At 42.5% G+C, this 12713-nt stretch overlaps 1 protein-coding gene across 3 annotated transcripts in view; it reads right to left on the reverse strand.

Moving 5' to 3' along the window:
• Positions 1-1850: 1850 nt before the first annotated feature.
• ABHD6 (abhydrolase domain containing 6, acylglycerol lipase) overlaps positions 1851-12713 on the reverse strand; it is a 45837-nt gene continuing 34974 nt past the window's right edge. For all 3 annotated transcript variants that reach the window (XM_048857855.2, XM_048857854.2, XM_048857856.2), the window contains exons 7-10: positions 9916-10073; positions 7283-7337; positions 6074-6174; positions 1851-3887 (exon numbers count right to left, since the gene is read on the reverse strand). In XM_048857855.2, coding sequence (XP_048713812.1) covers positions 3711-3887; positions 6074-6174; positions 7283-7337; positions 9916-10073 — 491 coding nt within the window. In that variant the 3' untranslated portion in view covers positions 1851-3710. The remainder of the gene's footprint in view (positions 3888-6073; positions 6175-7282; positions 7338-9915; positions 10074-12713) is intronic.

The raw sequence follows: 12713 nt of genomic DNA on the forward strand, positions 1-12713 counted from the left end.
CTGTAAGGTATTTACCATCCTGATTTTACAGAGATGATTCTTTTTCTTTAATAAAAATTCTTCTTTTAAGAACCTGATTGTTTTTCATTGTTCTTAAGATCCAAGGGTTTGGGTCTGTGTTCACCTGTACAAATTGGTGAGAACTGTTATCAAGCCTTCCCCAGGAATGGGGGTGTAGGGCTTGGGGGGATATTTTGTGGGAAGATGTCTCCAAGTGGGCTCTTTCCCTGTTCTTTGTTTAACACGCTTGGTGGTGGCAGCATAGGGTTCAAGGACAAGGCAAAGTTTGTACCTTGAGGAAGTTTTTAACCTAAGCTGGTAAGAAAAAGCTTAGGTGGTCTTTCATGCAGGTCCCCACATCTGTACCCTAGAGTTCAGAGTGGGGAAGGAACCTTGACAGCACCTAATAAAAAAAACCACAGGAACATCACTGCGATCCACAAAGCCCAAGTTATGTGCCTGCGCTCCCTATACAACAAACGGGGAGGGAGAGGTGCCTTGGACTGTGATCCACAAAATCCAGCATGCTAGGAATGGAGCTGCCTAAACAAGCACATGGGAGCTGCTGATGAGAGGGGTGTATCCTAAACCTCACCCCTCTTCTGCAGGGAGGCACCTAACTCTGCTAGCAATCCCTGAACTGAGGGAAGACAGGTGATCCTGCCTAAATCATAGGTAGGACTCAATCTGGTAGGTGTGCTCAGAGACTGCCTGATTCCACAAAGTGACACCAACCTTCCTTATAACCTTTAGCTGAGGGGTTAATACAAGTTCAAGTTCCCCTTCTACCGGGGAGGAAAAGGGATTTGAACAGGGATCTGTTACTTCTCAGGGGAGCACCCTATTCGTGGGCCTATAGAGTCATTCTCTCTCTGGCCCAATTTAACTGAATAACTAAATCGTAAGTGGAAGAACTTTAATAGAAAAGATTGAGAGAGCCCCACATCAAAATATTCCATGCCTAGTGGTTAGAGTATTCAACTGAGAAAAGTGGCAGATATCTGTTCAAATCCCTTCTCTTCATCACACAGAGGGGGGACTTGACTGAGGAGTCTCCCACATACTGGGGAGGCGCTCTAACCACAAGGCTAAAGGTTATAAAGGAGGTCCCTCCACCCCCAGCTGTTTTCTGGAGCAAGGCAACCTCTGAACATGCCTACCGGAGTGGGCCACACACACAGTTTAAGCAGAAGAATGCCTGCCTTTCCCTCCACATCCCCCATTCATGGATTGCTCTGCAGCTGAGGCAGGAGATAGGTGCCTACAGAGAGGCAGCAGGGTCCATGCTCAGAAGCAGGAACACAGGCATCTAGGGAACATTTGTAGCAAAAACTTGGGCACCAAGTGAGTTTAGGTGCCGACAACATTAGGCTGCAGCACAGTTGGGAGTTTTGTGGATTGTAGTGGTGTGGCTCCCACCCTAAACAATTACCTATCCCTGCTAAGGTCTAATGACATATTAAAATCCCCACACTATTACATACATCTTTTATGTAAATGGAGGGCCAGCAATATTGGACACTAATTCATTTAAAATTCTGAATGTGCCTCAGTTAGAAACCTATGCACCTGATCTGCCATTTGAAATCAGATTTTACCTCAAGCTTTTTAGGACCAAATCCTGTTCCCATTTTGAATGCAATGGCAAAACTCCACTGACTTTAAAGAAAGCAGAATTTTGCCCTCACTGCCACCTTTATGTCTCTTGGTGCTCTGAAGTAATCATCACTGCAATGTGGCTTTAATAACCCAGAATTCACAGAAATTTCAGAATCAACCAAAATACCCACCCCTTCGATGGCCACCACTATCTCCCTCCCCGCAATGAAAAATTCATGCATGAAGCACTCTGTAAATTACTAGATTTTAATAGTAATTTAAGTCCTTTGCATATTCTGGAAACCATGTGAATATCTAACAACGTTTTTTCCAGCTTTCCACAAATAAAATTGTCAGCCCCTTTGTCTGTATTGATTCCTGGAGTAGAAACAATGACCAAGCAATTAATCTAACAGCATGTTTCTAATTTTTCTAAAATAAGAATGAAGATTTTTCTCTTTAAACAAAAAACAGACTAGCAACGGGTTTCAAATACATATACAGATCATAGTACATTGGAAAAGGAGCTCGAAAGGTGGCTCTTAGAAATGCAGGCTTAAATAGAAATATACAGTCTACAAGAATCTTCACAATTTAGAAAAAATGTCAAACATTGATGTCCAAGTAAGGAGTCCAAAGGGACTGAGTGGTGGTAGCTGTTCAATGATGTCATCCCACACACTTTCAAGGAGACAGTGCCCTTTTTAGCTTTCGACTAAATACAAACAATGCCTGAGACCAAGGAGCAGATTTTCATCAGTGCTGCAGCATGAACTGCTGCATAGCTTGAATGCATGCACAGCAGCTGATTTTGAAGATACGCAGGGATATGAGCTGCATAGTTCTGGGGGTGAGGAGGTCCAGAATCAGTCTCTACATATCATAAAAGGTGCATCACAGATAACAAAACTTAATTAGTCTGGCTCTTTTTTGATATAATTTCATTTAGATGAAAGTTACGACTATAAATTTAATTACACATACAAATCAAAAGGAAACACTACTACTTTTTACAATGCATTCCATTGGCACTTATAATACATCTGCTAACAATTCATATTGTAAAAGGTATAGGAAATACACAAACCTGTATAGCATCTAACCAATATTATTACACTTATCTCATTAAGCTTACATCTGATACACTTGTTTTCAATTACATTACCAATCACAGAATTCACAGAATTCATTAAGAAACTCATTATTTACATCAAAATATTCAGCAACACAATATAAACAGAAAAGAGCTAAGAGCTCACACCCTTGTGTTAACCTGAATTTGTTCGTTCACTCATCTATCTACAGTATTATTGCTTAATCAGGCCCCAAACCTAAAAGAATAAATGGCTCCAGGAGTTTTTCTTCACTTGTTTTAATAACTATCTTGAAGCTGCTCTCCATATTTGAGTGCATGGGCTTAACATCAAAAGAAAGTATCCCCCTTTAAGCAAAGCCAGATTGTACAAAAACCTCAATATTCTAAACTGTTAAGGCAGTATATATACACAGGAGCTGTTCAGGGAGTAAAAACCCATCCCCAGTAAGTGTTAACATTCTGGACATACAGCAGTTTTCCTTTTGCGCACTAAGTTGTATGTGTTGCCTTCATTTTCTGCATAAATCATAAGTTAATGAGTTATATCAACCGCATTTCAGCAAATGCCTGGAACATCAGAATTCTTTTATAACAATTTATCATGCAACGTAACAGATTTTAAGTAGCAGAAATACCTTAAATCTCGGTCTATGAAGTTTTCCCTCTTCCCTTATTCCTTCTTCCATATTCTAACAACGTCTAACACCTATGTTTCAATAAGTTTTACATTAAATACAATCACATATCATGGGCTGCATAAACCCCGAGTTCTCAGTACATTCCATGGCTAGAATTTTCTGATTTTCTAGTTTTATATTTAAAAAATGGAGATTGCTCAATGGATACCTTAGGTCACTGTGTGGTATTAGCGTTACAGTTTTACATATCAACGATTCTGGTTTCCTCAGGGACTCTGGCACATTCGCCATGTTTTGTACAAGATCCCTGAGAACTTATCACAGCATGAGTAATTCACAACTCAAAACATGTTCAAGTGCTTGACTCTACATGAAGTTCAAGCTAGTTTCTTATTGTTCTCTGTGTTGTGCACCAATGCCAAAAATTCCAACACGAGCTTTGCCGTTTTCCTGGGCCGCTCCACTACCACAGAGTGTCCACAGTTTTCCAAAATATGTACCTGACAGTCAGAAATAGATTTTGCTAGAACATCTGCTCCAGAAACATCCAGAACCTGAATGAGAGAAAAAGTAGTAAGTACCAAAGAAAAAGTCTCAGAGTCCAAACAAAGTTTTTATTGGCTGTTCCATGACCCTGTTTGAACCATCTCTTGGGTATTTTGATATCAAAGTGGGATACTAAGTTACTATGGAATGCATTTGTTTCCCACATCAGATTCTTCAGGAATAGCTCATTGTTGTCCAGGCGTCTCCGCTGGCCCTCCTGCACTGTGTACAAACTGTGCCTGGTAGTGGGAATAATTCAGGCACTGACCACATGCAACAGAATCCTACTGGTTACAATTTAGGTACTCTCTGTGCATGTCTGTGCACACGCATGCGTGTAAGTGGGTAAATCATACACTTCTACCCCTTGTAGCACAGCTTTATAAACCAAGTGCTAACATGGTTTGCAGACCAACAAAATACAACAATCCTTGTTCATATTTATCCGGGAAACCATTCTAGAACCCTAATAGCAACTACCGAGTATAACAAGCACTGTGGCTAGCAGAGTTCTGCTCCCAGTGTGAACTAAGTCTGACTGTTCCCATCACTTACCCAGTTCCACTGACAATGTTTACCATAGATGTCTCTCCAGTCCAAATGCAAGTCCCTACTTTTATTTCCATTTCATCTGAATTTCCCTATCACTGAACATGATCTATGAGCATAGGAGAGGATTTAAACAGACAAGGGTTCTCTCTGGCTCCCCTGCCTGGTTTTGAGGTCTTGTGGCAACTCAGGCTACTCTACAGCAGCCTCAGCCACAGTTTGAGCCCTGCTTCCCTCTTAGTTGTTATCAGCAAGGGCTCCAGAAGCACTTTCTCCTACCAATGCTGATAGCACCTCTCCCATCAGCAGAGGCTGCTCCCCCCTCTGTTAGGGTAACTGGGGAAGATGACTAGTAGGATTCATACAGCCCACACTCCATGGCAGGCAAGCAGACGAAGGGGAAGCCAGCCCTGATCAGGCATATTCTATTCAAGGTGGACATGACCCCATTGGCAAAGAGAGATGTGGGAGGGGAAGCAGGGACTCCCGTGGGGAAGGAGTTATCACTAGGGTACCTTTCACAAGCACCACGCTCTTTAAAAAAATGAAATAAAATAGAGTTCCAAGCTCATCACTCCTTTTTATTTTAAAATCCATCCTATTTCCAGCTGGTTCCAGACCACTCACCGGTTCTGACGGTGTTACATCTCCCCTTCTAATCCACGATATAGGCCCCAATTTTGAGTCCCCTGATAGATGTGGTTGGGGTGCAGAGCAGGGCAGAAGTGGCTCTAAGCTCCCTTTCAGTCCTTGGATTCCAGGGCTGTTTGGGAGCCTGCCTGGCTCTGAGTATAAGTTAAAGCAACCTCATAGTTGTTCTAGTTCAAACTCTGCTCCTGGCTTCTTATGAGCCGTGGGAAGTAGAAGAGATCCAGAGAGCACAGTACACTGGCCTCGCTCCCTCCCCACCTCCTACCATCTCTGAAAACCCTTTATGACACGGACTGGCGTAGGGCTACTCTAGCAGGGGAGCTCCCTATTGCTGCAGCATTTCCACCACCTCTATGCCATCACAGCCGCATAAAGGGGCTCTGGTGCAGGGGACAATTGACCTTATAGCCTCACTTCTACACAGCTCCACCCCTGCTTATGTCTCAGCCTGTTTTCCTGTATTCCTTTGCATGCATGCACACAATCTTCTCCTCTCTCCTTTGCAAACGTGTGCACACACACACTCCTCTCCTCACTCCTTAACATTCCCTTGGTCTCCTTCCCAGTCTTGCATCCTTGTGCCTTTCTTTTCCTCTGCCGCCTACCCAAGGAACAGCCTCTCTCTTCCTTGTTGCCAAGACAACTCTTTTTTTGCTTCAGAATTCTTGTTCCAAGCCCACTTCTTTCAGTGAGCTTTCCACTAGCGGCTCCCTCCCTCATGACAATTAAGCAGACAGAATCTGAGCTCTCGGTAGCCAATCCTTGTCCCCTTTCCTTTCTGTTGTCTGTTCCTACCTATCATCCTTCATAGGCTCCCATATCTAATTTGACTGGGAGATCCCTGGGGCAGACAGGGACCTTGCATTCTTACTACTGGTCTGTAAAGCACCATGCAAGTCACTAGTGCTAGCTCCTTATGTAACATTCATACAGATGGAAACGGAGCACCAATCCTTTATAAAAAAAAAATAAAACAGGGCAGCAGCAGCAGTACCTGATCTTGTTTTCCCCAGATGATCTGCGTTGGGGCTTTGATCTTGCTCATGTTTTCATGAAGAGCATGTCTGGACTTTTCATCTGTAATTTCTAAAAATACTTTTCAGCAGAGAAGAATTAGTCAAACACAAGTGGGATTTGTCCCATTTACTGTTAATCAGCATGGCCCGAATCCTGAGTAAGTGATTTCCTTTATTCCTTCAGCAGGCTCCTGTGGCTGCCAGTGAGGGTTTGCATGAATCAGGAAACCCTGCAAGAGGGGGCAACAGTGGGAGGAAAACCCTACTGTGTTCTCAAAGGGGGGTACCCCAGCTGGCCCACGGGGGAGGCAGAACAGGATGTAGGGCCTGCCCACAAACCACAGATCACTCCAGGAGCCATCAGTGGGAGGACAGGACGTCTGTGATCTCTAGCATGACAAGATTCTCTCACGGCGCCACTCTGTTAGCAGGCATTAAAGCTGACCAATGATTAAAGCAGATACAAACAGGAGGGGGGAAATTAACTGCTCCAGCCGAGGAGGAGGGCTGCTATCCCAAGCCAGGGAGCTTGGGGTGGGGGGGGGAACACCCATATTCTTTTAATGAGAAGGGGAACTGCACTCCCCTCCCCATTACTTCCCCCTTATTTCAGCCCCTGAAGCGGACTCACTGGGGCAGGTGCAGCTGCTCTATCCCACCTCCCTTACATTCAGAAGAGGGAGCTAGGGCCTGGAATAGTCAGGCCCTGAAAGGCAGCCAAGCCTATGGAGAAGGATTTGGCTAGCGGTGCAGGCGGGGTTTTTCTGGAATAAACATCTGATTAATAAACCTGAGGGTTTGTTTTCTTTTTCTCTTTTGGGGGAGTCCCTCTGTGAAGAATGTGTAGTTTGTTTGGAGCTGGGTGGGGACTCTGTCAGCTCACAATACTTCTGGGAAGGGGAAAGAGGGGTGCAGAAGAGACACCTAGACTCTGGCTGTGTCACTCCTCATGGGGCTGGCTGCAAGAGGGGAGATGATGCGTGCCCCATGACACTGTCCCTACCCACTCCTCCACCAGCAGGGAATCTCCACACTGGTGGATCACCCACCACAGGGAAACCCTGTTGTGGAGGCAGCTAGGTACCCTTCTGCATGAGGGGGATAGATTTGTACACAAACTGGGTACTTAGGATACAGATCAAGAGACTTTGTGTTTGGTTCTAGCAGAGCAGAACCAGCACACTTACATTTCCGATAAAATTCATTATGCGGGATGCGAACATCAACAAGGCCCTGCAGGATCTATAAATAAATAAGTATCAGGGTAAGAGAACAGATACACCACACATGGCCCACGCGCTGACACTCAGGAGACAGCATGTGGAGAAGTTTCCTGGGGACACTGGACACAAGGCTCTGTTACACTGCTGCAGAGCAAGAGAGTAAGTATATTATTCACACAAGATCTGACTACTCATAAAGGGGCTACAAGCTTGTAGGATAAAAAGGAAGCAGAAGAATGTCCTTCATATTGTGCAGTTGGAATCTGCTATCAAGCCAGACTATGCACTCCTGCCAGGTTGCCTCAGGAGTTATCACACATTTCTTTATTATTCACATAATAATTAATACTTTTCATTACCTTACCTTGGCATTACTAAAACTTGGCATTATTTTACATTTCCTCTTCTCCTATAATCTATTCATCAAAGACTTCCTAGGAAAACATATTGCTAAGTTCCTCTCTCCTCACAATGGAACAATTAACATTTCCATTGCATTTGCTAAAAGGAAAAAACAAACAAATCTCTTATGTACTGGACAATAACTTTTCGTCTATCTAGCTTTTCCTGTTATCTATATATACTAAAGGCAACCAGACTTCCCACCAAGCTGCCAAAGAATTTAGATCCTTCCAACAGGGAAGCATCAGGCAAGTATGGCTGGAAAAAACAGAAGGAAAGTGGTCTAAACCACTGAAGATACTAGTTAGATGCAGAAGTTATTGGGGGAGGTTCTATGGCCTGCTTTATACAAGAGGTCAGACTAGGATGATCATAATGGCCCTTTCTGATCTTAAAGTCTATGGAAAATTAGAGACCTTGGAAAATATTTTCCCATCAACATTTTCATCCCAAAGAAGGATAAATCTCCAGAGGAGGGCGGCATCACAGGAGCAAGAGACCCCCAGGAACACTGACCTACGCTGTCTGCAAGGGTTGCTGTAAAGAAGTTACATTTCTGAGGAGAAACCTTCTAAAGTTTCTATGAAGTCAAAAAGATAAAGCTATTGGTAGAACTATGCAAACACCAGAACGACCTGTATGTCCATTATCATTCTTCCTGGTTTAATAAAATGAAATTAGTCATGAATAACATGCCCCTTTGTAAAGAGCTAATTTCAGAGATACTCAAAATGAACGACTAGTCATAAGGGTGACACCTTCCAAGTTGATTTGGAGCACAAGAAGGGGAGGAGAGAGGGATTTTGGCAGAAGTCCCACACCTTCTCATTAGCTCTTTGGGCTCCTTTCATGGAGCATGAAGAAACAAATGCCATGATTACATTTCGGTGTATACTTTAAAGATATACTTCAGCTAGGATCACATCAATGATGTATCAAAGCATGTTTGACCTAGTGAAGACTGCAGGATTGGACCTGAACAAAAATGATCCCTCTCTCTCACAGATCTTGAGAGACAGACCAGTCCTCGCTTACAGACAGCCCCCCAACCTGAAGGAAATACTCTTCAGCAACCACACAACAAAAACACTAACCCAGGAACCTATCCTTGCAACAAAGCCCGATGCCAATTCTGTCCACATATATATTCAAGTGACACCATCATAGGACCTAAACACATTAGCCACACCATCAGGGGCTCGTTCACCTGCACATCAACCAATGTGATATATGCCATCCTGTGCCAGCAATGCCCCTCTGCCATGTACATTGGCCAAACCGGACAGTCTCTACGCAAAAGAATAAATGGACACAAATCTGAGATCAGGAATCATAACATTCAAAAACTGGTAGGAGAACACTTCAACCTCTCTGGCCACTCAGTAAAAGATTTAAAGGTGGCAATTTTGCAACAGAAAAGCTTCAAAAACAGACTCCAACCAGAAACTGCTCAGCTTGAATTAATATGCAAACTAGATACCATTAACTTGGGTTTGGGAGGGGCTGGGTCATTACACATATTGAATCTATTTCTTTAAGTTAAGTATCCTCACACCTTCTTGTCAACTGTCTAAATGGGCCATCTTGATTATCACTACAAAAGTTTTTTTCTTGCTGATAACAGCTCATCTTAACTAGCCTCTCACAGTTTGTATGGCAACTTTCACCTTCTCTGTATGTGTGTGTGTATATATATATAATCTTCTTACTATATTTTCCATTCTATGCATCCGATGAAGCGAGCTGTAGCTCACAAAAGCTTATGCTCTAATAAATTTGTTCATCTCTAAGGTGCCACAAGTACTCCTGTTCTTTCTGCGGATACACACTAACAGAGCTGCTACTCTGAAACCTGAAATATAAATACAAATTTCTTGCCCTGATGGACAATTTCATACTGTGTCTTAGGGGGCCAGCATTCTGTGTAAATTGCTAACAGTTCTTTCTTTCCCCTTCCATAAATATACAGCAACGTTACTTGGAAAATTACACTGTTCTTAGCTACATCCTAGATTGTGTCATGTCAGTTTCATTGCCTTTGACATAACTGTTCTGTTTAAAACCCATGGATTTCAGTGAGAGGCAAGCTTGCACGCTCACTCTCTCTGTGAGAGTTATTCTGCTTCAGGCTCATCCTGGCCAAATCTACTACCTTCTGTCATGATTAAAGATGATGACTGACTAGGATTTCTTACCTGCTGAGGTACTTTAAAGCGCACATAAGAACAAAGCTTCAGCATGTCTGCCATTTCCTCAGGCGTTGATGGAATTAAAGGAATCCTGTCAATACGTTCAGACTCTTTCAGCTCCCGCAGACACTTAAGAAATTTGTTATCAGTTGGATATGGCAGACCTACATACAATGAACAAAAATAACCACATGCTAAAATCCAAAAGTGACAAGACAGCCCTTCCTAGAGAGGGCAACTTGCCACAGAAGGTAGTTACTTCTGGACGTACTGTACATTTGACTGCTGTAAACTTTCACGCAGTCATGACAGCCTCTGCTAATAGCTATGGTAATCAAACTAATAGCACTAAACACAGTGCAAATACACGCCTGCTTTGTGTTCCTCCCAGTCCCCCATTCTTCTGAAGAAAAATAAAACCTCTGGTTTTGTCACATACTATTAAAAATGAACTGAGACTGACGCAGTGTTAATCAAGATATGGTTCTGCCCTGCAACACCATGGCATCTCTGTCCTGTGGGAGCCTCTCATAAATGGAACCTGCCAATTTTACCAAATTGTGTGACGTGGATGGGAGAACCTTTGTAATTTCTCAGTTAAACCAGAATTTCAGCTAGTTTGTCAGTCTTCTCACAAAATAATTCTTTTTATTCTCTCTCTTTCTCTCAGTCCTTGGTAGATCTTGATTTCTCCTGTTTTCTAATTTCCGGAACTGTTTTTCCTATAATTTTTTAAAAGCCTATCAAAAGGAACACTGTCACTTTCCATAGGCCACAATTTACGTCCTTTCAAAAAAATAAATAAATAAATAGATAAATCCAGTGAATCTCATTCCCAGTGCCATCCATGGAATTAAAATTTTATGACTATATATATATGTATTATACAATATATTACATGTACAATATAATCTATTCCTGAAAATGACTGAAGTTCACCCAGGGGAATTCAATTTCCGATTTCTATGGCCTACTTGCCTGCTTACTCATTCAACCAAGAGGAATTTTTTTTTTTTTTTTTTTTTTTTTTTTACACACTATATATGCATAGTATTTACAAAATTATATCCCAGTCCTTCCTACTCACCATAGCTTTGACCCTACTGCTCCCATGGCTGGTTGCCTCCCAAATGCATTACACAGGAGAAAGCCATAAGCAGCAGCAGGGAAGGTGGGTACCCAATTGCAGGTGTGGAAGGAGATGCAGAAGGGGAGCTAGGAGCATACAGTGGGTGCAGAGAAAGTCAGGATGCAATCTGACAAATACTTTACATATATTATGCATGGATGGTTTGCTTGCTGAAATGGTAATACCACGAACAGCTAATGGGCTGAATAACTCATCACATACAGGAAGATAGAAACAACAACAAAAATCCTGATGAAGATAGAAACAACAAACAAATCTCTATTTTCTATGATCTTTTTCTAATTATTTTTATAGTTAAGCTGCAGCACGACATTGTAGGTCCCCTCATGATGCGGGACATACAATTTGCAGGTGGCAACAGTAACCTGCCCACCAAAATGAATTCTCAGACAGGGAACTCCGGAAGCACCAGCTTTTTATTACTGTATGCATCATTTGCTAAGCTATCTCTATGTGCTGGGAAATTAACAATGAACGCTGCAGGGAAAATACAGAACCAGTGGAATAAAATATTTATCATTAAGTGACACTCTAGGCTTTACACAACATTTTTGCAAAAATTTTCCCCAACCAGTTCTACTTCAAACCTCTTCACTGGGAGGTGACTCTTCAGGAGTCTGATTTGTCTTGTGAACCCTCAAGTTTCACTTCATTTAAAGACTACTTGCTTACAAAATCAGACATAAAAACACAAAAGTGTCACAGCACACTATTACTGAAAAATTGATTATTTTCTCATTTTTACCCTATAATTAAATCAATTGGAATATGAACATTGTACTTAAACAAGTCATCGTATGTATGAAATTTCAGTCTGTACTGACTTTGCTGGTGTTTTTTATGTAGTCTGTTGTAAAACTAGGCAAATATCTAGATGAGCTGATGTACCTCCTGGAAGACCTCTGCGTACCTACAGCAATACGTGTAACCCCTGGTTGAGAACCACTGGTTCTAATTCACAGATGCCTGGCATACACACAGACAGTTCTTCACATCACTTTCTTTCTCCAGAGCAGCATAGGCGGTAGCTAGGTAACATTCCACTTTGCTCTTTATTTCTTGCCTTGGAATCACCAGTTTATTGGATAAGAAACAGCAGCAGCAGCTGTTATGACAACAGGGGCAAACACCAAAGCCTTTTGTGCATGCAGATAACACTTTGCCAACACTCAGACACATTTGCAGCATTTAATTCCCTAGCTTGTACTGAATAGTCTGGCCAGGTATCAAGACAGAAGACTGAGTTGATGAAATGTGAAATTCTGCATAACCAGGTATTTCAAAATTCACATTTACTGAGTAACTTCCCTTCTTGTAACAGTCTCTAAACAGCTGGAGATAGCATTGGGGATTTAGTGGCAGATTTGGGCAGAATCAACTAAGGGCTTGTCTACACTTACATTTTATAGCACTCTAACTTGCTGGCTCAGGGGTGTGAAAAATCACCCCTGAGTGCAGCAAGTTTGAGTGCTTTAAAGCACTAGTGTGGACAGCTCCCAGTGCTCAGAGCTATTCCCCTCCTGGAGGTGGATTACCAGGAGCGCTGGGCGAGCTCTTTCCCAGAGTTCATGCGTGACCACACTCGCACTTCAAAGTGCTCCCACAGCAGCGCTTTTGAAGTTTATAGCATAGATGTAGGGCTTGGCTATACTTG

This window comes from Caretta caretta, chromosome 7 (genome assembly GCF_965140235.1).
Source record: "Caretta caretta isolate rCarCar2 chromosome 7, rCarCar1.hap1, whole genome shotgun sequence".
Lineage (NCBI taxonomy): Eukaryota > Metazoa > Chordata > Testudines > Cheloniidae > Caretta > Caretta caretta.